Below are 27,748 nucleotides of genomic sequence, written 5' to 3'. Positions count from 1 at the left end.
AGAAAGGATGGACTAGTTAATAGCAATGCTTTAAAGAAAAAAATAGAAAAAGTCATTATTCCCACAGACCAGACCTTCCTAAACCTTCCAAAGAAGGGTGAATATGGGCAGAGTAGATTGAAGCATAGTAAGAAAGTGCCAGATTAAAATGAAACGTTTCTTTAAAATCTCTTACTTTGTAACAGAAATCCATGCTTATTATGAATTCTGCTTAGTAATATATTTGATATTTTTTCATAATAATAGTGGTTTATATTTATTGAGTACTCAGTATGTGCCAGACACTGTGTTAATTGCTTTACTTGTTCTCATTCATTTGTCTCAATTCAGGGAACTGATGTTCAAAGAGGTTAAGTAATGGACAGCTCTCAGTGACAAAGTCAAGATTTGAACCCACACCTATCTGCCTACATATGTTTATAAACATTACTCTTCAGAATAATGTGTCAAGTTGATACTATGGTTTTCAACACCCTGTAGATCAGTGTCATAAAAAAGGTATATAAATATTTTATTTTTAGAGGATTGCCTTAAATCTTTAAGTTATCAATTCCTCTGCTCCATTCAGAGAGATCTGGAATAATTGATCCAATGTAGTCCCAAAGAATGAATATTTCTTACAAAGAAGACTGGTGAGCATAATGCAGGGGGCTAAGATTCACTTTAAGAAACTACATCCTTATAGGTTTTTCTTCCATTTATTTCTGTATCAACTCAGCTCCCTACCTAGGCGTTTTTGTAAAGAAAAAGCCAAGCTGCTCCATCCTGAGACAAGTCCTACCTTACCCAGCAGCTAGCTGGGGTGCTAAGGAAGGAAGAGAATGAATGACAATAAGGCGCAGCACTGTGTCTGTCTCACTTGCTCCTCTGGCAGGACCAGTGGCAAGTGGCTGGCTGCAAATGTATTTGAAAACTCTGCCTATCTTGGCAAGCATAAATACCTTCTGTTTAGCAGGTAAACATGTTTGTTAAAAAAATGTATTTTTCATAAAATTATGGTGACTCTTTGTGTTGGGAAGGTATTGTAACATTGGTGTATTAAGAAGAGAGTTGGGAAAATGAAGATATATAACGCTTTTCAGTAAGTTAATTTTTCTTTACCAAATTCTTTTGCTAAATAGTACTGATACTTTTTTCAGAATGGATTAAAAAGGCACCTTTGCTTTTACATAGATATATATAGATATACATATACATATATGGATTTGGCATCTAAATTGACCATAAAAGACCACCTAGATTGTATATGCTGTAATCAGATACTTTCAATAATAAAATGACTGCCCTTTTAGTAGACATGTAGGAAATCAGCCAGGAGGTTATGCATATTTTTGCAGTATTTAAGCAGTCAAAAAAATGTCAACCCTTCGTTAGAAAATTTAAAAATTAATCTAGTTTAAAACTTCTAACTGTAATTCTGTTGACCACTGAGCTGCAGCAGCAGCTTTTGTAAAATATGTTCTTCTGAGAAAACAGAATTGGAACTGAGTTGTTATAATGAAGTTTACTTACACATGTTCTCACCCGCAATATTTATAAAACATTTAGATTTTGGAGAGTGATGGGTAGAAAGTCTAATTTATGTATTAGGATGATCAACCAAAAAGGATTGCTAGATTTTAATTTAAGTTTTCTTCTCTTCCTTCCTGAGTGAATTAGAAGGGTTATGGCTATTCTGGTCCATACAGTGGAGAGTGGTTCTGGAGATCATGTTTTTCCCCAGGATGCAGAAAAATATTTAGATTAAGACTTTGAAGTTTGAGACCCCAAGCACGGAGAACCAATGGCTCATCTGAATTCTTCTGTTATAGAAGCACTGAGTTCTGTGCATGAATGCAGGGCCACAATAAGTGGCTATATAATTCTATAAAACATGATCTAACCCAGTATTAAGGAACGATCTTCTAAAGTTACAGGGCAAGAACAAGAAACAAGTGTTGTGGCACTTGGTAATGTAAGTTCTCTACAGGTGAAGTTAGATTTCCATTTTTAGGACATTACTTGGGAATGGGAGAGATACTGGATTTTGTGTTAATAGGGCAAATGGGTCTCGTTAATTTATTGATAATACTGCACTTGGTAGACTTTGAAATAAAGACTGTTACAAGAGACAAGGACACTACATAATCAATAGGGAGTCAATCCAAGAAGAAGATATAACAATTGTAAATATATATGCACCCAACATGGAAGGACCTCAATATACAAGGCAAATGCTAACAGCCATAAAAGGAGAAACTGACAGTAACACAATACCAGTGGGGGCTTTAACACTCCACTTTCATCAATGGACAGATCATCCAGACAAAATCAATAAGGAAATGCAGGCCTTAAATGACACATTAGAACAGATGGACTTAATGGATAATTATACAACATTCTATCCATAAGCAGTAGAATACACTTTTTTCTCAAGTCCACATGGAACATTCTTCAAGATAGATCACATTTTTGGCCAAAAAACAAGCTTCGGTAAATTTAAGAACAATGAAATCATATCAAACATCTTTTCCAACCACAATGCTATGAGATTAGAAATCAATTACAGGGAGGAAAAAAACTGTAAAGCATACAAACATGTGGAGCCCAAACAATATGCTAGTAAACAACCAATAGATTACTGAAGAAATAAAAAACTACCTAGAGACAAATGACAATGAAAACATGACAATCCAAAACCTATGGGATGCAGCAAAAGCAGTTCTAAGAGGAAAGTTTATTGGAATACAGTCATACTTCAGGAAACAAGAAAAATCTCAAATAAACAACCTAACCTTACACGTAATACAACTAGAAAAAGGAGAACAAACAAAAAAACAAAGTTCATAGAAGGAAAGAAATGATAAAGATCAGAGCAGAAATAAATGAAATAGAGATGAAGAAAATGATAGCAAAGATCAATAAAAATAAAATGTGGTTCTTTGAGAAGATAAACAAAATTGATAAACCTTTAGCCAAATTGATCAAGAAAAAAAGGGAGAGGACTCAAATCAATAAAATTAGAAATGAAAAAGGAGAATTTACAACTGACACCACAGAAATACAAAGGATCACAAGAGACTACTACAAGCAACTCTATGCCAATAAAATGGACAACCTAAAAGAAATGGACACATTCTTAGAAAAGCACAACCTTCCAAGACTGAACCAGGAAGAAACAAAATATTAACAGACCAATCACACGTACCGAAATTGAAAAAGTCATTAAAAAACTTCCAACAAACAAAAGTCCAGGACCAGATGGCTTCATAGGAGAATTCTATTAAACATTTAGAGAAGAGCTAACACCCATCCTTCTCAAAGTCTTCCAAAAGAGTTGCAGAGGAAGGAACACTCCCAAGCTCATTCTATGAGGCCACCATCACCCTGATACCAAAACCAGACAAAGATACCATAAAAAAAGAAAATTACAGGCCAATATCACTGATGAACATAGATGCAGAAATCTTCAACAAAATACTAGCAAATCAAATCCAACAATACATTAAAACAATCATATAGCATGATGAAGTGGGATTTATCCCAGGGATGCAAGGATTCTTCAATATGCACAAATCAATCAGTGTGATATACCACATTAACAAACAGAAGAATAAAAACCATATGATTGTCTCAGTAGATGCAGAAAAAGCTTTTGACAAAATTCAACATGCATTTATGATAAAAAACTCTCCAGAAAGAGGGCATAGAAGGAACGTATGTGAACAAAATAAAGGTCATATATGATAAACCCACAGCTAACATCGTTCTCAATGGTGAAAAGCTGAAAGCATTTCCTCTAAGATTAGAAACAAGACAAGGTTGCCCATGCTCACCACTATTATTAAACATAGTTTTGAAAGTTTTAGCCACAGCAATCAGACAAGGAAAAGAAATAAAAGAAATCCAAATTGGAAAATAAGAAGTAAAACTGTCATTGTTTGCACATGACAAGATACTATACTGAGATATCCTAAAGATGCTACCAGAAAATTACTAGAATTCATCAATGAATTTGGTAAACTTAATACAGAGAAATCTAAATACAAAATTACAAAATTAACACAGAGAAATCCCTTCCATTCCTATACACTAACAATGAAAGATCAGAAAGAGAAATTAAGAAAACAATCTCATTTACCATCGCATTGAAAAGAATAAAATACCAAGGAATAAACCTACCTAAGGAGACAAAAGACCTGTGCTCTGAAAACTATAAGACACTGATGAAAGAAATCAAACATGACACAAACACATGTAAAGATATGCCATAGTCTTAGATTGAAAGAATCAATATTGTCAAAATGACTATACTACCCAATGCAATCTACAGATTCAATGCAATCCCTATCAAATTACCAATGGCATTTGTCATAGAACTAAAACAAATAAAATTTAAATTTGTATGGAAACACAAAAGACTCCAAACACAGAAAGAAATCCTGAGAAAGAAAAACGGATCTGGAGGAATCAGGCTCCTTGACTTCAGATTATATTACAAAACTACAGTAACCAAACAGTATGGTACTGGCACAAAAACATATATATAGATCAATGGAACAATATAGAAAGTCCAGAAATAAACTCACGCACCTATGGTCACCTTATTTTTGATAAAGGAGGCAAGAATAAACAATGGAGAAAAGACAGCCTCTTCAATAAGTGGTGCTGGGAAAACTGTACAGCTACATGTGAAAGAATGAAATTAGAACACTCCCTAACACCATACACAAAAATAAACTCAAAATGGATCAAAGACCTAAATGCAAGACTGGACACTATAAAACTCTTAGAGGAAAACATAGGCAGAACACTCGACATAAATTGCAGCAAAATCGTTTTGGATCCACCTCCTAGAGTAATGAAAATAAAAACAAAAATAAACAAATGGGACCTAATTAAACTTAGAAGCTTCTGCACAGCAAAGGAAACCATAAACAAAATGAAAAGACAATCCACAGAATGGGAGAAAATATTTGCAAATGATGTAACCAACAAGGGATTAATTTCCAAAATATACAAATAGCTCATGCAGCTCAATATCAAAAAAAAAAAACCAAACAACCAAATCCAAAAATGGGCAGAAGATCTAAATAGACATTTCTCCAGAGAAGACATACAGATGGCCAAAAAGCACATGAAAAGATGCTCAACATCCCTAATTATTAATGAAATGCAAATCAAAACTACAATGAGGTATCACCTCACACTGGTCAGAATGGCCATCATTAAAATGTCTGTAAACAATAAATGCTAGAGAGGGTGTGGAGAAAAGGGAACCCTTCTACACTGTTGGTGGGAATGTAAATTGGTACAACCACTATGAGAACAGTAAAGAGGTTCCTTAAAAAACTAAGGATAGAATGACCATATGATCCAGCAATCCCACTCCCAGACATATATCCAGAGAAAACCATAATTCGAAAAGATACATGCACTCCAATGTTCACTGCAGCACTCTTTATAACAGCCAAGACATGGAAGCAACCTAAATGTCCATCAACAGTGGAATGGATAAAAAAGATGTGGTACATACATACAATGGAATACTACTCCACCATAAAAAAGAATGGAATAATGCCATTTGCTGTAACATGGATGGACGTAGAGATTATCATAGCAAGGGAAGTAAGTCACACAGAGAAAGACAAATGTCATGTGATATCACTCATATGTGGAATCTAATTTTAAAAAATGATACACATGTACTAATTTACAAAACAGAAACAGACTTACAGATATTGAAAAGAAACTTACAGTTACCAAAGGGGAAACATGGGGGAGCCTGGGATTAGCATACACACTCTACAATATATAAGATAGATAACCAACGAGGACCTACTGTATAGCACAGGGAACTGTACTCAATATTCTGTGATAACTTATATGAGAAAAGAATATGAAAAAGAATGAATATATGTATATGTATGTATATGAAGTTTGGGGTTCACTGGAGTAGCTTTGTTAATCACCCCGGAATGCAACAGAGATGACACTATCAAAAGGATTAAAGGAATTACCTGTAAGAACTCTCTGAAGCCACATACCTTGGCTGAATACTGTCTCCATCCTTGTTGGTTGTTGCATATTCAACAAGTTATTTAACTTCTCTGTGCCCAAATTTCTTTCTCTGTAAAATAAAGATGATAAAATTATTTACTTCATAGGGTTTTTACAAGATTACATGAGCTACTACATGAAAAGGGTTCTGAATAATTCCTGGCACACAGAAAATGCCACTCTTGCCATGTATTGTTTGGCTTATTAGTTTATTATCATTTTATTTATGAGTGCCCCTTTAGGACATGCATATGAACATATTTGAAAATATTAATTTATCATATAGGCAAATAATGTCTTCAGTAAGGTTGCTATATTTAACAAATAAAATACAGAACATGCAGTTAAATTTGAATTTCAGGTTAATAATGACTTTTTTTAGTGTATGTATAGCCCAAGTGTTTCATACATACCAAGTGATATTCTAACAGCATTTGAACTTGTAAGTATTTATTCTGTTCTCCTGTAGTTTCACTAATGACCCCAGATTGTTTCTCATTGACCTGGCTTGGGAGATGATCTTGTAAGTGAGCCATTACTGTGAATCGGGACATGAAGGGCTTTTTTTTTGTCCATGATTGTGTCATGTAATGGTCAGTCTCACCTGCAAGTCACAGAATGAGGTAAAACGTTCTCTCTCAAACCACATCAAAAAAGAAACAACCAAATAGACCTCTGCTAAAACTACTAAAAACAGACACAATCTTTCCTGTGATGGTTGAAAAGCTGTTAGAATGTAAGCCAGAAGCTACTGGAAGAGAGACTATGCAATAAACGATGAACAAAAACAATACATAAGAAAGCAGAACAAAGAGATGAGAGGGAAAAAAGATAAGATTAGTTTCTCAAAGATGCTCTGAGTCCCTATAGCCAGCTGACCTGATTTGATATACCACTGGCCTTTTCATTTATAGGAACCATTAAATTTTCTATTTAGCTAACACCAATTTTCATTAGATTCTTCACACGTATAGTTGAAAGAGTCTTAGCTAATTAAGGAAGTAAAGGTCAGCTGCAAGGCTTGGGAACCAGAGAATAATCCAAGCCAGAGGCTTGAGAATATTACAGTTACTCTTAATATGGGTCCTAGCACGTGATTAGTATTGAATAAATTATGGTCATTGTTAATAGCATAAAACAGCTAAGGAATGAAATGTAACTAATTTGATATGTGAGATCAAGTTGCAAACAAATAGACCTTCTGTAAAATGGTATTTAAAGCAACTCATGTTATTTCAGTTTTTTCCTCTAGTCAAAACACTTTATTTTCTCAAAGAATCATCATATATATTCTACAATAGCACAGAGCCCTGAGAAACATTTTGACAAGTTGAATTAGACAAGTGGAGACTTTAGTTTCCTAGAAATACAGATACTTTAAAGAATAAATGTATAAAAATTTCTGGGGCAATTTGAGTTTTAGTTTTGTCAAACTTTCAATGTTTGCAAAATTGTTCAAGGAATCAGACGAACTAGAACACAGATTCTCTTTTCCCTGTCATTTGATTACTGCCACAAGAGTATTGAAGGGCGGCTGTAGCATCTTTCTGTAATCCTCTCATATGTCTCTAGTGTTTTTGAAATAATTCAAGGAATGGATTTTTGGTGGTTGATATCATTCTGGTCAACATCACAAATGCTATGAACTTATTCAATAAGAAAATAATGGGGCTTTGCATAAATCTTCATATTTTATAAATTAATTTCTACAGTCCTGAAGCCATATAACCACAGGTCTAAACTCAACTCTGCTACTTAGTATTTGACTATCTTAGGCAAGTTACTTTACCTTCCAGAAACTCAATTTTCTCATCTGAAAACTGAACCTCATAACACTACCTGCTTCATAAGATTACTGTGAGGATTAAATAAGTTAACACATCAGAAACAGTATGTTAAGTGTAACCTACTAGGATTATGATTATTGTCCACTGATCCGAATCTGCAGTCTTCTGAAGGAGTTAGCACATTTCATTATTTATTACCACACCCTGTAACTGGGTAAAATCAGGTTTAGAGAAAATGAAGTGACCAGCCAAGATCACATAGCTCTGTCTGAGTGGCAAGTCTGAGTCTCAGCCTCAGACTGTGGAGATGCCAAATTATTTTTTGGCATTCTCAGAATCCATGGTCAATGTTCCCAGGAATGTAGTATGGCATGAAGTGCTTGGTTTTAAATTCAGGATATCCATTTGCATAATCATATTTCTTTTATTGAAAGTATAATTAGCCAAACCATGTATTTTTAATTGGTCTCCATTTCTCGGTGTACCCAAGTTAGGGAGATTTTCTTAAAAAAAAAAATCTTAGTTTATCTAAGCTTGAATTTTGAGGTATAAGCTATTTTTTTTTATTTCTTCTTTTTATTTTTGGTTTATTTTCTATTTTTGTTTTGTTGTGTGGTGGTAGTTGTTGAGTTGGAATTTTATTGCCTACTAATAATAATTCATACTGACCTAGATAAAAATTTTCTCTGCATGTAGGCATACTGGCAGGCAGTAATTAGAGACCTGTGTATATTAAGAGCACTTATATCAAAATATGATTTACTGTACTTTTCAGATAAGGGTTTCTAGTTAGTCTCTGGTGAGGTAGCAATTACCACATCATCTCCAAAATTCAACAGTTTATATGTGGATTTTGTAAGCATGAGGATATACAAGCACAAATTTTATGCCTATGTTTAGACTCTTTATGACCAGATAGCAAATTCTGAGGCAGCATTTACCCAGTAGAAAGTAAAGATATAACAGAGAGACACTGCACCAAGAAACTGCAAAGGTGATTTTTTACCCTATTGCTTTGCTTGATCATTAAGGGAGACAAATATCTTTAGCCGCATAAAATAAACTCTAATTAAAAAGGAAGACATTAATGTGCATGATCTAATTATTTTCTCCAATGTTAGGCATTAATAACATACCACAGAACTTACTAATAAATGTTCAATTAATAAGTGTTATTCGCAATTAGCTCTTTCTGTTTTCTTCCTAGTTGATACGCATGGTGCTGGACCACATAGTAGCCAAAATAAATTCCTATTGACTGATTTTAAAAAGTTTTTTTAAAATCACTTAAAATGTATGAGATAAAAAGTTATTATAAGTTAGGCCAAAAAAGGTTGAGGACATACTTCCAATAGAAAAAATACTTATATATTGTCAGTAGTAAAAATATATTTTTAACAGTGCTCTTATGGGTTTAAAAATTAGTGGATTTTTTTTTTTTTTTTTTTGGAAGCTATGCATTGACGGGGCTGAGGGTTTGGGTGCGAGGAGCTCTGGTCTGAAGCGACAAGTGCAAGTCCTTCAAACTCAGCACCCAGTGAGCAAGTGAAACTGGACCAAGCACAAAGGAAACAAAGGGAGAACCTTCAAGATGGCAGAGGAAAAGATGTGGAGATCACCTTCCTCCCCATAAATACATCAAAAATACATCTACATGTGGAACAACTCCTACAGAACACCCACTGAATGATGACAGAAGACCTCAGACTTGCCAAAAGGCAAGAAAATACCCATGTAGTTGGCTGTGTGACTGACAGGGTCTTGGTGCTCTGGCCTGGTATGAGGACTGAGCCTTTGAGGTGGGAGAGCCGAGTTCAGGATATTGGACCACCAGAGACCTCCCAGCCCCATGTAACATCAATCGGTGAGAGCTCTCCCAAAGATCTCAGTCTCAACGCTAAGACCCAGCTCTGCCCAATGGCCAGCAAGCACCAGTGCTGGACGCCTCATGCCAAACAACTAGCAAGACAGGAACAAAACCGCACCCATTAGCAGAGAGGTCACCTAAAATCATACTAAGTTCACGAACACCCAAAAACACCATGATGTGGCCCTGCCCACCAGAAAGACAAGATTCAACCCCACCCACAAGAACACAGGCACCAGTCCCGTCCACAAGCCACTGAACCAACCTCACCCACAGGGGGCAGACACCAAAAACAACGGGAACTATGAACCTACAGCCTGTGAAAAGGAGACCCCAAACACAGTAACTTAAAAAAAATGAGAAGACAGAGAAATATGCAGCAGATGAAGGAGTAAGACAAAAACCCACTAGAACAAAAAATGAAGAGGAAATAGGCAGTCTACCTGAAAAAGAATTCAGAGTAATGTTAGTAAAGATGATCCAAAATCTTGGAAATAGAATGGAGAAAATACAAGATAAGTTTAACAAGGACCTAGAAGAACTAAAGAGCAAACAAACAATCATGAACAACACAATAAATGAAATTAAAAATTCTCTAGAAGGCATCAATAGCAGAAAAACTGGGGCAGAAGAATGGATAAGTGACCTGGAAGATAAAATACTGGAAATAACAAATACAGAGAAGAATAAAGAAGAAGAATGAAAAGAATTGAAGACACTCTCAGAGACCTTGGGGACAACATTAAACACACTAACATTCGAATTATAGGGGTCCCAGAAGAAGAAGAGAAAAATAAAGGATCTGAAAAATATTTGAAGGGATTATATTTGAAAACTTCCCTAATATGGGAAAGGAAACAGTCAATCAAGCCCAGGAAGCACGGAGAGTCCCATACAGGATAAATCCAGGGAGAAACCTGCCAAGACACATATTAATCAAACTACCAAAAATTAAATACAAAGAAAAAATATTAAAAGCAGCAAGGGAAAAGCAACAAATAATATACATGGGATTGCCCATAAGCTTAACAGCTGATCTTTCAGCAGAAACTCTGCAAGGCAGAAGGGAGTGGCAGGATATATTTAAGTGATGAACGGGAAAAACCTACAAGCAAGATTATTCTACCCAGCAAGAATCTCATTCAGATTCGACGGAGAAATTAAAACCTTTACAGACAAGCAAAAGTGAAGAGAATTCAGCACCACCAAACCAGTTTTACAACAAATGATAAAGGAACTTCTCTAAGCAGGAAACACAAGAGAAGGAAAAGACCTACAAAAACAAACCCAAAACAATTAAGAAAATGGTAATAGGAACAACATATCGATAATTATCTTAAATGTAAGTGGATTAAACACTCCAACCAAAAGACACAGACTGGCTAAATGGATAAAAAAAACAGGACCCATATATATGCTGTCTGCAAGAGACCCACTTCAGACCTAGGAACACATACAGACTGAAAGTGAGAAGATGGAAAAAGATATTCCATACAAATGGAAATAAAAAGAAAGCTGGAGTAGCAATTCTCATATCACACAAAATAGAGTTTAAAATAAAGACTATTACAAGAGACATAAAAGAACACTACATAATGATCAAGGGATCAATCCAAGAGGAAGATATAATAAATTGTAAATATTTACATACCAAACATAGGAGCACCTCAATACATAAAGCAAATGCTAACAGCCATAACAGGGGAAACTGACAGTAACACAATAATAGTAGGGGCCTTTAACAACTCAGTTCACCAATGGACAGATCATCCGAAATGAAAATAAATAAGGAAACACAAGTTTTAAATAATACATTAAACAAGATTGCCTTAATTGATATTTATAGGACATTCCATCAAAAACAACAGAATACACTTCTTCTCGAGTGCTCATGGAACATTCTCCAGGATAGGTCATATATTGGGTCACAAATCAAGCCTTGGTAAATTTAAGAAAACTGAAATCGTATCAAGTATCTTTTCTGACCACAACGTTATGAGAGTAGATATCAATTAGAGGAAAAACACTGTAAAAAATATAAACAAATGGAGGCTAAATAATATGATACTAAATAACAAAGAGATTATTGAAGAAATTAAAGAGGAAATAAAAAAGTACCTAGAAAAAATAACAATGAAAACATGATGACCCAAAACCTATGGAATGCAGCAAAAGCAGTTCTAACAGGGTAGTTTACAGCAATACAATCCTACCGGAAGAAACAAGAAGAATGTCAAATAAACAACCTAAACTTACACTAAAGCAATGAGAAGAAGAACAAAAAAAACCCCAAGTTAGCAGAAGGGAAGAAATCATAAAGATCAGGTCAGAAATAAATGAAAAAGAAATGAAGGAAAAAATAGCAAATATCAATAAAACTAAACCTGGTTCTTTGAGAAGATAAACAAAATTGATAAACCATTAGCTAGACTCATCAAAAAAAAATGGGAGAAGGCTCAAATCAACAGAATTAGAAATGAAAAAGACGTAACAACTGACACTGCAGAAATACAAAGGATCATGAGAGATTACTACAAGCAAGTAGATGCCAATAAAATGGACAATCTGGAAGAAATAGACAAATTCTTAGAAATGAACAACGTACTGAACCAGGAAGAAATAGAAATATGAAAAGACCAAACAGAAGCACTGAAATTGAGACTGTGACTAAAAATCTTCCAACAAACAAAAGCCTAGGACCAGATGGCTTCACAGGCAAATTCTATCAAACATTTAGAGAAGAGCTAACACTTATCCTTCTCAAACTCTTCCAAAATATAGCAGAGGGAGGAACACTCCCAAACTCATTCTACAAGGCCACCATCACCCTGATACCAAAACCAGACAAAGATGTCACAAAAAAAAGAAAACTACAGGCCAATATCACTGATGAACATAGATGCAAAAATTCTCAACAAAATACTAACAAACAGAATCCAACAGCACATTAAAAGGTTCATACACCATGATCAAGTGGGGTTTATCGCAGGAATGCAAGGGTTCTTCAGTATACACAAATCAATCAATGTGATACACTATATTAACAAATTGAAGGATAAAATCCATATGATCATCTCAAGAGATGCAAAAATAACATTCAACAAAATTCAACACCCATTTATGATAAAAACTCTTCAGAAAGTAGGCATACAGGGAAACTACCTCAACATAATGAGGCCATATATGACCAATCCACAGCCAACATGGTTCTCAATGGTGAAAAACTGAAACCATTTCCTCTAAGATCAGAAACAAGACAAGGTTGCCCACTCTCACCACTATTATTCAACATAGCTTTGGAAATTTTAGCCACAGCAATTCGAGAAGAAAAAGAAATAAAAGGAATCCAAATCGGAAAAGAAGAAGTAAAGCTGTCACTGTTTGCAGATGACATGATACTATACATAGAGAGTCCTAAAATTGCTACCAGAGAACTATTAGAGCTAATTAATGAATTTGGTAGAGTAGGAAGATACAGAATTAATACGCAGAAATCTTGCATTTCTATACCCTAATAATGAAAAATCTGAAAGAGAAATTAAGGAAACACTCCCATTTACCACTGCAAGAAAAAGAATAAACTACCTAGGAATAAACCTACTTAAGGAGACAAAAGGCCTGTACGCAGAAAACTATAAGACACTGATGAAAGAATTAAAGATGATACAAATAGAGGGAGAGATGTACCATGTTCTTGGATTGAAAAACAAATCAGTCTCCCTGATTTCAGACTATACTACAATGCTACAGTAATCAAGACCATATGGTACGGGCACAAAAACAGAAATATAGATCAATGGAACAGGATAGAAAGCCCAGAGATAAACCCATGCAGACATGGTCACCTTGTCTTTGATAAAGGAGCCAAGAATATACAATGGAGAGAAGACAGCCTCTTCAATAAGTGGTGCTGGGAAAACTGGGCAGCTACATGTAAAAGAATGAAATTAGAACACTCCCTAACACCATACCCAAAAATAAATTCAAAATAGATTAAAGACCTATATATAAGGCCAGACACTATAAAACTCTTAGAGGCAAACATATAGGCAGAACACTCTATGACATAAATCACAGCAAGATCCTTTTTGACCCACCTCCTTGAGAAATGGAAATAAAAACAAAAGTAAACAAATGGGACCTAATGAAACTTAAAAGCTTTGCAAAGCAAAGGAAACCATAAACAAAAGGACAACCCTCAGAATGGGAGAAAATATTTGCAAACGAAGCAACTGACAAAGGATTAATCTCCAACATATACAAGCAGCTCACATAGCTCAATATCAAAAAAACAAACAATCCAGTCCAAAAATGGGCAGAAGACCTAAATAGACATTTCTCCAAAGAAGATATACAGATTGCCAACAAACACATGAAAGGATGTTCATCATCACTAATCATTAGAGAAATGCATATCAAAACTACAATGAGGTATCACCTCACACCAGTCAGAATGGCCATCATCAAAAAATCTACAAACAATAAATGCTGGCTAGGGTGTGGAGAAAAGGGAACCCTCTTGCACTGTTGGTGGGAATGTAAATTGATACAGCCACTGTGGAGAACAGTATGGAGGCTCCTTAAAAAACTAAAAACAGAACTACCATATGACCGAGCAATCCCACTACTGGGCATATACCCTGAGAAAAACAAAATTCAAAAAGAAGCATGTACCACAATGTTCACTGCAGCACTATTTACAATAGCCAGAACATGGAAGCGACTTAAGTGTTCATCGATAGATGAATGGATAAAGAAGATGTGGCACACATATACAATGGAATATTACTCAGCCATAAAAAGAAACGAAATTGAGTTATTTGTAGTGAGGTGGATGGACCTAGAGTCTGTCATACAGAGTGAAGTAAGTCAGAAAGAGCAAAACAAATACCGTATGCTAACACATATATATGGAATCTAAAAAAAAAAAGGTTCTGATGAACCTAGGGGCAGGACAGGAGTAAAGATGCAGACGTAGAGAGTGGACTTGAGGACACGGGGAGGGGGAAGGGTAAGCTGGGATGAAGTGAGAGAGTGGCATGGACATATATACACGACCAGATGTAAAACAGATAGCTAGTGGGAAGCAGCCGCATAGCACAGGGAGATCAGCTTGGTGCTTTGTGACACCTAGAGGGGTGGGGTAAGGAGGGTCAGAAGGAGATGAAAGAGAGAGGGTATATGGGGATATATGTATACATATAGCTGATTCACTTTGTTATACAGCAGAAACTAACACAACTATGTAAAGCAATTATACTCCCATAAAGATGTTAAAAAAATGAAACAACAAAACAAAAGATATGAATTGACACCAAAATGCAACTTTCCTTCTTTTTTTGTTTGGACACGCTTCGTGGCTTGCGGGATCTTAGTACCCTGACAGGGGTTGAATCTGAACTTCGGCAGTGAAATCACCAAGTCCTAACCACTGGACCACCAAGGAATTTCCCCAAAGTACAATTTTATTTTTGTACCATTAGTAATTTTCACTTGCCATGCAGGCAATGAAAAGTTTGGTCTATAAGCCTGCAAGTTTACATACATAATAAAGTATTTTATTCTTTTCAAAGAAGATCTGAATACAAGTGATGATTTCTTTTAGGAGGACATGTACCATTTTAACCTTTCTGGTTATTACACATTGGGGAATTAAAAAATTTAGTCTACGAATTTCTATCTTACAAAAAGTGCCTGTTTTTACTTGGCTTCAGAGGCACAATGACATATATAAACACATGAAAATCAATGTGGATTTTATAGGCAGGATCCTAATCTGATTCCAAAATCGATTTACAAAGAATATATTAAGCAGTATCAGAGATAATTTAAGCGCAAACAGTGTGACCAAGCTGTAGTGTGTAAAACTGCTCAAAAGTCCGTAATTTCCTTCTTACCTAGCTTAGACTCCAGCAATAATTATTAGATTAACTTTCCAGAAAATCCCAAACAACCCTGCCCACTCCCTCGTACTTTGTTAGATACTTGAGCAAAATCTCAGCCATAGTAAATTCGCACCAGTGAATATGACAAAAAGAAATCAAAACTAAGACAACAATGTAATATTCACGATCACTAGTTTCAAATGGGAACTTAATGCTATCTTTCAATCCTACAAGATATTCTCACTTTTTCAACTGTCTCACTCGCCTAAACAAAATATAGATCAACAGAGACAGACAGACCGTTAGCTAGCTAGCTAGCTAGCTAGCTATGGATATATCTGCCTGTGATCTGATATAAAGCCAAAGCCAACACTTAAGCATCAGATACCATCTCCTCTCTCCTTAAAGACACAGTTCCAACAATCGTGCTCTCCCTCCTGAATCTAAGTTCAACCTTCTAAACTTTCTACTGGATCATTCCAATGAGAATATAAAGCTGTATAATTTATCCAAACTAAAAAAAATAGTCTCTTGATCCTTAATTCTTATCCAGTTAACACTCAGTTTCTCTGCTCAACAAAATTCCTGAAATTTCATCTGTATACTTAGTTGTTTCCAATCTCCCTCTTCAAAGTTTCTCATAAATTAGTTCAAGCAGGGTGTTCTTTCCTGTACCAGTAGAAATCTTTGCCATGGAGGCAGTGAAAGAGCTACTCCATTAAAAGATCACTTGTACATGTGGTATGCTGCTAAAACTCATACTCAGTAGTCCATCCCCATTCTATTTTACATTTTCAGACCTTTTGTTTTGAAGTTACTGTAGACTCAGGTAGAAGCTGAAAAAATAGCAGAGGGAGTTCACCTGTACTCTTTGACCAGATTCCACAATAATACTATCCATCCAAATAATACAATGATCAAAATCAGGAATTCCCATTAGAACAAAACCATTAACTTAACCACAGATCTTATTTGGGTTTCATCAGTTTTTATATGCACTCATTTTTGGGGGGGGTGCATAGTCGTGTAAGATTTTATCACATGTATGAATCCATATAACCACCACTATAAGGATATGGCGCTGTTCCATTATCCCAAAGAAACTGTATCAGGCTACTCTCTTTTTGGTCTGAATCATTCATAGACTTGCCTGCTTGACTTGTCTACTCAGAATCGCTTGGGGGTTCAATAGATGACTTGAATGAATACATTCAAAATTGTAAAAAGCCTCATCTTTCTCCTCAAACTTACTCTACCTCTTCCTTCCAAATTACAGGCAACAACAACCTTATCATTTAAGTCTCTAAAGTTAAAAACTTTGGAATTATCATTGATTCTTCTCATAATCACTCACCCCATAAACACCCCATCAGATAATCCTGTCGGCTCTATCTTCAAAGTATATCCATAATCTGACCTTTCCTTGCTATTTCCAATATCAATGCTTAGGTCCAAAACATCATCATTTTGGTTAAATTATTTATCTAATTAATTACCCAATTATCTTCTGAACTTGTTCTTCTCTTTGGTCTACCAGCAACTTAGTAACTAGTGTGAATCTTTTAAAACAGAAGTCAAATAATATCATCCCTTAGTTCAAAAGTCCCAATGTCTTTCTAGACAATTCTGAGTAAAATCAAAAGTCCTCCAAATGCCTAGATGACTTGGCATGATCTGTCTCCCTATGATTTTTGTATCTTTACTTCTACTACCTTCCCCTTACTCACTCCTGTCCAGGTACACTGGGGTCACTGATCATCCTAAAAAAAAAAAAAAAAATCAAACATACTCCTACCTTTGGGCTACATAGTACCTGATGTTCAAGCTGTCTGGCATACTTTTGACCCAAATCATCACTCATTCTTTTTCAATTTATTTTTTAACTGTACTTACAGTAAAATTCACTCTGTAGTAAAACAAAAATTCTATAGATTTCCTTATTTTCTTTATGTCTTTGATAAATGTCACCTAATTAACCAGTTGGGTCTTCCTGACCAGTCTGTATGAAACAAACCCATCCATAATGAACACACACTACTTGTCCCTTTTATCAATATTATTGTTTTTGTTTCATTTGAAGCCATTGACATGCTGTGCTTTTATAATTTATTCTTTTTTAAAGCTCTTTCTTCAGAATGTAAGTTCCATTTAAGCAGACTCTTTGTTTGTCTTGCTCCTCTTTCCTGTTTTTTTCCAGGACCTAGAACAATGTTTTTCATACTGTAAATTTCCAATAACTGGATAAATAATATATGTACCTAAATCTCAAAGATATTTTCCCCAGCCTTTATCTTTACACTTTTCAAACTAATTGTTGTTCCTATGTCCATCTTAAAGATAAACTGATGTCATAGATGTTATGACATATCATATCAGAAGGAGAATTTCTGGATCATATGGTAGTTCTATTTTTAATTGTTTGAGGGACCTCCATACTGTTTTCCACAGTGCTTGTACCAACTTATAAGTGCACAAGGGTTCCCTTTTGTCCACATCCACACCAGCATTTGTTATCTTTTGTCTTTTTGATGATGGCCATTCTAACAAGCATGAGGTGATATCTCACTATGGTTTTAATTTGCATTTCCTTAATGACTAGTAATGTTGACCATCTATTCATGTATCTGTTAGCCTTTCCTATATCTTCTTTGGAGATATAGGATTTGTCTATTCAAATCCTTTGCCCATTTTTTAATTGGGTTATTTTTTTGCTGTTGATTGTATGAGTTCTTTATATATTTTAAATATTAACTCTTTATCAGATATTTGGTTTGCAAATATTTTTTTCCCTATCTGTAGGTTGTCTTTTCACTTTGTGGATGGTTTCTTTGCTGTGGAGAAACTATTTTCCTTTTAATATTTTATTGAAGTAGTTGACATGAAATATTCCATTAGTCTCAGGTGTACAACATAGTGATTCAACATTTATTTCGGTATATACATTATGAACTGATTACCATGATAAGTCTAGTAGCCATCTGTCACCATATAAAGTTATAGAAATATTATTGATTATATTCCCAATGCTGTACATTACATCCCATAACTTACTTATTTCACGACTGGAAGTTTGTACATCTTAATCCCAATTGCAATCCCATACACGGATTTATAGTCAGTAGGATTTATATGTGAATAGAAAGATATGAGTACATTTTATAATAGAGCACCTTGCTTATACTCACTGTCCTTTATTTTTCTCCTTGTACAGTATTCTCTGATTTCTGCTAAGCATTTGCCAACCAGAGCATTTGGTCTCTGCCACATCAGTCAATCAGTCCATATGGAGCCTGATATGTTGGTATCATTTTCACTTCTAATGACAAGGCAAAGTAGTTTCCTTTTTCTTCTTAAACAAATCCTTGGTTTTCATAATCATTGCCTTTGATCATCACTGTCTTTGCCAGGAGCTGTTTGATTTTAATATTCAATTTTGAATAAAAATGCCAATTGGGATAATCTTATTTTGCTCTGGGACTAAAAATCAGTTGAGATTTTTATTTATTTTCTTTCCTGTTAGGCAAAAAGAAAGGTTTTCAAAGACACTACATTCTTACAAACACTGCATATGAGTTAACAAGCCATTGAGAAAGAGAATATTTTTATTGTGTTTTTCTTTCAGAGTTCTGAGAAGGAGCGGCCTGGGCTATGGTCCTAAGCTGCAACATGTAAAGTTGGAAGTTTTATTTATTGAAGAGGGATAAAAGGCAAGCTTTCAGTTTTTAAAGTCTTTATTTGGGCTTTGATTGGGCTGAGAATATGATTTTGTGGCTATCAGGTAGCCTGAAAACAGCACTTTCTTAAAATGATGGATGCTTTTTCCTTTCACATAATGTTTCAGCATGGAATGAATAAATCATATTTGCCCTGGAAATCCATCTTATTCCTGCATAACTGATATTACATTTGATGTTCACATTTTACATGTTGACCAAGTGTCATGCCCTATTCATTTGATTCCTTGAACTTTTTCAACCTCTTGCTATATTTTTTCCTATAGAAATCTATTTATCTTGAAGGCTTGAGTCTCACCATAGCCTTATTTGGTGAAGATATATGACTGTTAAAATGAAATTTGTGTCAATAGAATACTATGAAACTGAGCCAAATACCTCTAAGTCATTTGCTACAGGCATACAGTGAATAGAGGCAGACACAGGTTAAATTTCCTAGGATTGAAGACATTGCCAATGCTCAAGCAAAAGACATCAGCAGATTTCCTTACTTTTTTTTTTCTTTTTTTTTTTTTAGTATTTATAGTATTGGAAAACAGATAATAGTAGAACTGAAGCCGTTCATGAGTTAAAAGAAATAAACACTAAAGGCATAAGGATCTAGGTATCTTTTTATAAAACTAGTGTATGTCAAAATCACCTATATGTTATAATTCCAACACTTGAATGATAGGTGTTTTTTTTAATCCTTAACTTATTCACATCTGCAAAGTCCCTTCTGCCATATAAGGTAACATATTCACACATTCTGGGGACTGAGACTAGGAAAACTTTGGAGGCCACTGTTCAGTATACTACAATCCACCCTCTGGCCCTCAAAGATTCATATCCATCTGTTATGCAAAATACATTCACCCGGTCCCAACATCTCTAAAAGTCTCAAAGTATTACAGCATCAACGCAATTTCAAAATCTCAACTAAGTAGAATGATAGTGTTTTTCACAGTAATGAAGCTAATTTAACTCCTCATAAGTGAGCCGTTATTCTTCTATTTTTCATTCTTATGACACATTTTACAATATGTACATGTGATCTTATATGTTAATTCTGCACTCAAAAGACATTTTCCTTTTAGATATTTTGCCTGAAAGCAAATACTGTCACTCAATATGTGGTAGATAGATGCCCAGATTCTGTATATCTCAAACTTACTGCAAGGTATTTTATGAATCCTTCTACTTTTTCCTCTCTAGGGAGGAAGGAAACATGTGGGCTTTCCCATATTTCCTGCAATAATTTTAGCTGTGGAATACTTAGTATTACTAATTTATTGTAGTTGTAAACATATAGGATTTTTCATTAAGAAATCCAAAATTCTTTATAAATGGAGGTTGAGAATTAGCCACCTTTTTAAAATTACTAAAGGATACCAGACATACAGAAAAGTGAACAAATCACCAGCAAAACAATCAAGTTTTATGAAGTGAACACTTCCATTTACTAGCCTCCAGATCCAGAAATAGAACATTGCCAATATACTAGAAAATGTCACATCTCCCAAAAAGTACCATAACTATGACTTCTAGTTATGCCTGGTTTTTAACTTGAAAGGTATTCACTCTCTTTCGTTTCTTCAACATTTATGTTTGTAAAATTTACTCACTCTGTCACACATAGCGATGTTCTTTATTATTTCACTATAGTATAGAATTCCTTTGTATAAACATACCAAAATAGAATTATCCATTCTATTATTAATGAACACTTGGCTTATTTCCAGCTTCTCTATATTAGTGCAGCAATAAACATCTTATACATTGATTTTAGTGAGTAAATGTTCACATTGATTTGGGTCTAGGACAAAGAATGGAATTGCCAACAGTTCTGCTGGTTTCTTTACTTCTGCCCAGGCCTTTTATCCAGAATCTCAGATACTCTCATACAGTATGGTGAATATATCTGCTTTATCTTTTTTCTTTTTTAATAACTACTCAGATATCCTACAGCAGTTGTTACAGACATTCATTTCTTCCAACAATTTCAAACGGAACATTATCATATGGTAAAAATTTTATGTGCAATTTGTTGTCCTTCTAGTTTTACTATTCTTTCCACTTTTCTGTGTGCCTATTAATATGCCAGTATCAAACCTGTTAATGATAAGCTTATAGTATGTTTTAATATCTGTACACTAGAACACCGTCAGCTCCTCACTTCTACCCTCCCCTGCACATACCTCTTTGTCAGGTATTCCTGACTCTTTTGATTTTTGTTCTTCCAAGTACATTTTATAATCAACTTGTCTAGCTCTGGAAAAGTATTTGTACTGGGACTGCATTACATTTTATGAATTAATATATAACATCTTTATGATGTTAAGACTTTCTATCTAAGAACATGATATAATTTTCTATTTTTTTCAAATCTATTTCTAAATCTCTCGGGACTCTATAGAGTTTTCCGTATTTAGGACTTGGATGTTTCTTGGTAATGTTATGCCTATGTATTTTTATCTTATTGCTGACGGATGTGTATCTTCTCATCCATTATGTACTTTACCTGATGTTTACTTGTTTATAGGAAAGTTTTAGATTTTTGAGTGTTAACTGTATGATCTGCTATTTTACTAAGTTCTCTTAATGCTTGTATTGCTTTTCCCATTGATACTTTCAATTTTCCAGATATAGACTTATTTGAGCTGAATTTTTATCATGTTGAAGAAATATCCAAGAATTCCTCTTACGTTTAGGGTTTTAACATGAATAGTTATTTTTTTTCAAATGCCATTTATTCTCAGTGGAGATGTTCATATGATCAGTCTGCTTGAATCGAACTATATTTAGGATTTTATTAATTGATTTCCTAACATCAAACTACCCTTGCTCTCCTGGAAATAATTAACTTGGTCATGATAGGATACTCTTTCAATATATTATAAAATTTTTTATGACTACTCGTATGTAAGTTTGGTTTGTAGTTTCTGTTCTTGATGTAATTTTTTTGTCAGGTTTTGGTATCTATGTTGCATTGATGCCAAATAAACAAATTTCAAAAACGTTTTTGATGCTCTACAGTTTCATGTAGTTTGGGATGCTCTGTTTCTTAAATCACTGGTTTAGTTCCCCTGTGAAGTTCCCCTGTGAAACCCCATGGTGTCTTCTGTGGGACTCTCTTTTTTTTTTTTTCCTAGTTTTTCTCTGGCATTGTTTTGTTTGAACTTGCTGTGTGTATTGGGATGGATTTTCATGAGGAGTATTTTAGGGGGAAAAAAGTACTCTAGATGTGTTAACTTCCTGAGAAAAAAAAGTTTAAAAATTAGCTATTATCTATTTCATCTAGTTTTTCAAATTTATCTGCTTAAAATTCTGCAAATTATAACTTAGCCTAGACTGATCTTTTTCATGGAATTTTGCACAACTGAATTAGCCAGATTTGGTAGATGCCCTGTCAGCTACTGAGATAGGCAGAAGAGGCTGCATGGCCAGAAATAAGGGTTCTCTTCACCTCTCAACCTCTGAGCAAATGCTGTTAAATACCATAGTCTAATATCAGTCCTACACTAGTGATTTAGAGAGAAGAGTATTTTTCTCCTCAGGACAAAATGGGAAAATCAGTAGTGATCTTAAGTGGAGGACAGCTATGCCCAGTTGTTGGCAGAAAGATGAGATACATGTTCCAGATCAATTATCAATAAATTGATATTTGCTTGAAGATGCATCACAAAAGAGCCGGAAGGAGAGAAACAGGACAGAATCAAACTAAATCCTATTTGTGTTTTATTTCCTTGAGCAAAGAATGGATGACAGTAAATTATATTGCTGTAGCCTGATCCATTCCAATATTACATCAAAGTGTGAAAAGGTCAATCTATAATATTTCACATCTTCAATAGAGAAAATATATTGATGCAATGCTTGTAAGAACACAGACAATCTCAAATAAAAAATAGTATATTGTAATTACAAGCCAGAATTAAAGGAATTTTTCAGGGCTAGCAGAATATTTATACTTTGTTCAGATCACTTGGGTGACCTGGGCGTATGAGGTGGCAAGAATATTAAAACTGATGTGAAATAGTTAAGAAGGAAAAAAATCATTTAATTCTTCTAGTTTGGCTATTTACTTAGGCAGTGATGGATTAAAACCTTATAGCATTATAGGGATATAAAAGACCTTAGAGATCACTTGGATCAGTAGTTCTTAAACCTTTAAAAAAATTTTAAATCATAGCAAAGTCCAAATAGAAAATAGCTAAAAGCAAAGCTGCTCTATTAAAATAGGGGTCCCACTGTTCTTATCTTTTCCCCATCACCCCAAAATCACAGCATTGGAGGTTTTTCCACTAAAGCTCAAAGAATCTCTATGGGTTTGAAAATTTCTGATTTGGTGCAAGGCTTCATTTTTTTAAACATGAATATCTCTTTTTTTTTTTTTTTTTGCAGTACGTGGGCCTCTCACTGTTGTGGCCTCTCCCATTGTGGAGCACAGGCTCCGGACGTGCAGGCTCAGCGGCCATGGCTCACGGGCCCAGCCGCTCCACGGCATGTGGGATCTTCCTGGACCGGGGAATATCTTTTATTATGAAAATTGTTGTTGCATTGCAGCCAACATCCAAAACAGTATTTTAATAAACACTTGTCTTGATTATAAAGTAGAGCAGAAACCATGATCCTTTTTCAAAATCGATTAACATCTGTAGAGGTTAACACAAAGCACGAGGAGGACACTCTGTATGCTCACCCTGGTGTGTAGGAGATGAGATGGCGAAGAGCACCTACGTAATCCAGAACAGCTACTAGTGTCACTTGTACAGTGTAAACCAAACACTTACAATAGGACATTAAAAAAAAAAAAGCAAAACACTGAAAGGTTGAGGTGTCACAACACTTTTGAGATGGGAAAAGCCACAGCGAGTTTCCTTTTCCTTCCCTTCTGTGAGTTCAGTGCCAGCAAGGTACAGGGAAGAACCACAACACTAGGTCAAGGATGGATGTAGTTCTTTGCTTCTGTGTTTTCCAGTCCCTAGTTCTGCTCCAAAACACAGCCTGCATGCAAAAGCTCTGCCTTCTGCCTCCTGACTAGAAAGAACATAGGAATTTTGTTCTTGGATTCCTTACAATGCTACAGAGTGAATACACTGGAATTCAGACACTGACTCTGAGCTGCTGCAGAACCTCATTCATCTGTGTGCAAATGCTGTATTCCGGGGCCTGTGAATGAGAGCCGGAAGAGCTTTTGCATGAAGGCTTCATTTTAGACACAGGAATGAATCTGGAGACTACATAGTGGAAGAGTGGGAAGGAAAAAGGCACTGTGACTCCTGCCTCCGTTCTCCGCCGCCCCAGTGGACTCCAAAGCTCCCCATTCCCTGCTGCTCCCTCAGCTTTTACCAAGTTGTTCAATACAAGTATTTCAATTCTATCAAGGTAAAGGATCTCATAATAAAGTCAAACAGAAGGACTTGCAGTTTGCAAAAATGAGAGTAAACAGAGAAGGGAGAAACTTTAACAATTATCTCTGTGCACAGTCTAAGTGCATTTAGTTCATAATAGGGATGCTGTTTGGGTATAACCAGCACCTCTGGTTATCTAATTATGGTTTTCTTGTTGTTTTCTGTGCATAAATGTATGATATGAAACAGTTACTGATATAGCCTACATACAGTTTTTCTTTCTTTGAATTTGCTAGAATGAGGCGATAATTTATATCTTCAAACTACCATGTAGGCTAATCTCTGTTTTTTCTGTATTAAAAACACTATTTTCTCTGGAATAGTGTTTACTTTTTGATTTTGTCACTTAACACTGAGAGTAATCCATGATTCAAAAAACTGTAATAGGAAAAATAAGCACCTTTCCTCAAACTCTAGTGTTTATTTTATGCAGGTCAAAACTGCTGAAAGCCTTATTTTTCTGTGTATGTATTACATATGTAAGTGTCCAGGAACACTCCTTCCATAAATGTCTAGGCAAAATCATTTGGCCCTTCAAAATCAATAGACCTGTTGAAGTATTTTGAAAGAGTGCTATTAGCAATGCAACTGTATGGCACAGTGAGCAAAGCAAACTCACTAGAGAGACAACTTGAGATAGCCTCTTTGACTACAGATTAGTAGTCAAAGAAAACTACAGATTTATTCTGGTTATCAGAATTTAGATCAAAAAAATTAATGTTTAACATATCTTAATCATTTCTCCAAGTGTAGGAAGGGCTAATGAACAGATACTTCAATCTGTAATGTATCACAAGTAGGCTATAAAATAATTTTTATGCTATACTTATGTGTGTGTATCTTTTATATAAAGGTAATGCTAGGGCTTCCCTGGTGGCGCAGTGGTTAGAAATCCGCCTGCCAATGCAGGGGACACGGGTTCAAGCCCTGGTCTGGGAAGATCCCACATGCCGCGGAGCAACTAGGCCCGTGAACCACAACTACTGAGCCTGCGCATCTGGAGCCTGTGCTCCGCAACAAGAGAGGCCGCGATAGTGAGGGGCCCACACACCGCGATGAAGAGTGGCCCCCGCTTGCCACAATTAGAGAAAGCCCTTGCACAGAAACGAAGACCCAACACAGCCATAAACAAACAAACAAATAAATAAATAAAACAAAAAAAGTAATTAAAGGTAATGCTAGCCTCACAGAATGTGTTGAGAACCAAGCAAGAAAGGAAGCAGGAAAATATAAACTTTAGTGAGGGGATATATCACTCAAACAAAAAATGACCCATAACTGATGTAGATAATGTAAATTAGCAGTGAAGACAGTAAACAAATTATTATAACTTCAGAAAATATGCTCAAGGGACTTTCCTGGTGGCGCAGTGGTTAAGAATCCGCCTACCAATGCAGGGACACGGGTTCGATCCCTGGTCCAGGAAGATCCCACGTGCCATGGAGCAACTAAGCCCGTGCACCACAAGTACTCAGCCTGCGCGCCTAGAGCCTGTGCTCTGCAACAAGAGAAGCCACCACAATGAGAAGCCCGCGCACCACAACGAAGAGTAGGCCCCGCCTGCATCAACTAGAGAAAGTCCGTGCACAGCAACAAAGACTCAACGCAGCCAAAAATAAATAATAAAATAAAATAAAGAAAGAAACAAAAAAGAATATATGCTCAAAAACACTTTACCCAAACCTCTATGAATCCTGAGGTTTTCCAGTAGCACTGATGGGAAGTGACACTATTACCAGCTCTGTGTAAACATCAATCACTATTACTTCTAATTCCTTCAAGTGTTTTTTTAATTTTCTGGCCTTGATTTGTTTCCTCAGATGCATGACTGGTAAGTACTCAGCTGAATATTCGAAGGAACCTTCTACCTATCTCCAGAATTCTGTCTCTGTGGAACTATTTCCTCTATGCTGTGAACTCTCACTCCTTTGATCCCCTGGGAGTCTCTACTTCATGTTACTAGTGCAAGGGTGTACAGGACCATACCTGGATTTGTCCTCCTTATGCTCCAGCCTTAAAACTATATTACTGCAGTAAGCTTGGGCTGTCCTGGGCTCATCTTTTTTTTTTTTTTTTTTTTTCATTCCTAAGGGATGCTTTTCCTTTATTTTGTGATGTCCACTGTCTTGAAAACCATTTTTTTCCATAATTTTGTTTCTTTCTTGATAGTTCAACTTGTGAGCATAAATCTGGCTCCTGTTATTCCATCTTGGCCAGAAGCAGAACTTCCTTATTTATTATTTTCTCTTGTTTCTTCTCGATACATCTTTTATTATTTTTTTAATTATTTTTATTTATTTATTTTTTTGCTGTACGTGGGCCTCTCACTGTTGTGGCCTCTCCCGTTGTGGAGCACAGGCTCTGGACGCGCAGGCTCAGCAGCCATGGCTCACGGGCCCAGCCGCTACGCGGCATGTGGGTTCCTCCCAGACCGGGGCACAAACCTGTGTCCCCTGCATCGACAGGCGGACTCTCAACCACTGCGCCACCAGGGAAGCCCCATCTTTTATTTTTTATCAGAGCCATTATTCATTTTGTTGATGTCAGATTTTAAGTACGATTAGCTCTTAGTACCAAAAAATGTTTTAATTTTGCTCTTGTGCTTAATGTGTTCTTGAGCTAAATACAGAAAACAAGACTGATAATTTTTTTTACTCTTAGAAAATCAAAGATATAGTTACATTAACTCTTGAACTTTTATTATTGCTCTACTGCATCTAAGTTTCATTCCTTTTGGTTTTCATTATTATATTTCTTGATGTTTTATCTGTTTACGTCTTAGGATTCTTCAGTTATGCATTTGGGTTTTTTCTTTATTTTGGCTCTTCAAATCGATAAAGTTCAAGTCCATTCTCTTTTGCTATTGTCTGTCCCATACTCTGTCTACTCTTCCATCTGAAAAATACCGTTATAAATGTGGTGGAATTCTCTATGTCTCTTTCTTTCTCCTTCCTACTTCCTGTATGTTTATCTTTCTGTGCCTTATGAATGCATATATCCTTATGTCTAACAGTTCTTTAATTTTCTTCAGCTGTTTTTAATA

The 27,748-nt window shown here is 35.5% G+C and overlaps 1 protein-coding gene across 6 annotated transcripts in view; it reads right to left on the bottom strand.

Moving 5' to 3' along the window:
• Nucleotides 1–27,748, bottom strand: part of LOC308622814 (uncharacterized protein) — a 583,450-nt gene that overhangs the window by 114,370 nt on the left and 441,332 nt on the right. For 3 of the 6 annotated variants that reach the window (XR_014016684.1, XM_081244446.1, XM_081244448.1), the window contains one exon: nt 6,000–6,109. Coding sequence is in view for 3 of the 6 variants with exons in the window: in XM_081244446.1 (XP_081100572.1) it covers nt 6,000–6,109 (110 nt within the window). In the remaining 3 variants the exon portion in view is untranslated. The remainder of the gene's footprint in view (nt 1–5,999; nt 6,110–27,748) is intronic. The other 3 variants (XR_014016685.1, XR_014016686.1, XM_081244447.1) reach the window with 1 other exon arrangement.

The sequence above is a fragment of the Mesoplodon bidens genome (assembly GCF_964165515.1).
Source record: "Mesoplodon bidens genome assembly, chromosome: 9".
Classification (NCBI taxonomy): domain Eukaryota; kingdom Metazoa; phylum Chordata; class Mammalia; order Artiodactyla; family Ziphiidae; genus Mesoplodon; species Mesoplodon bidens.
This window is presented reverse-complemented; position numbering and strand designations above follow the sequence as displayed.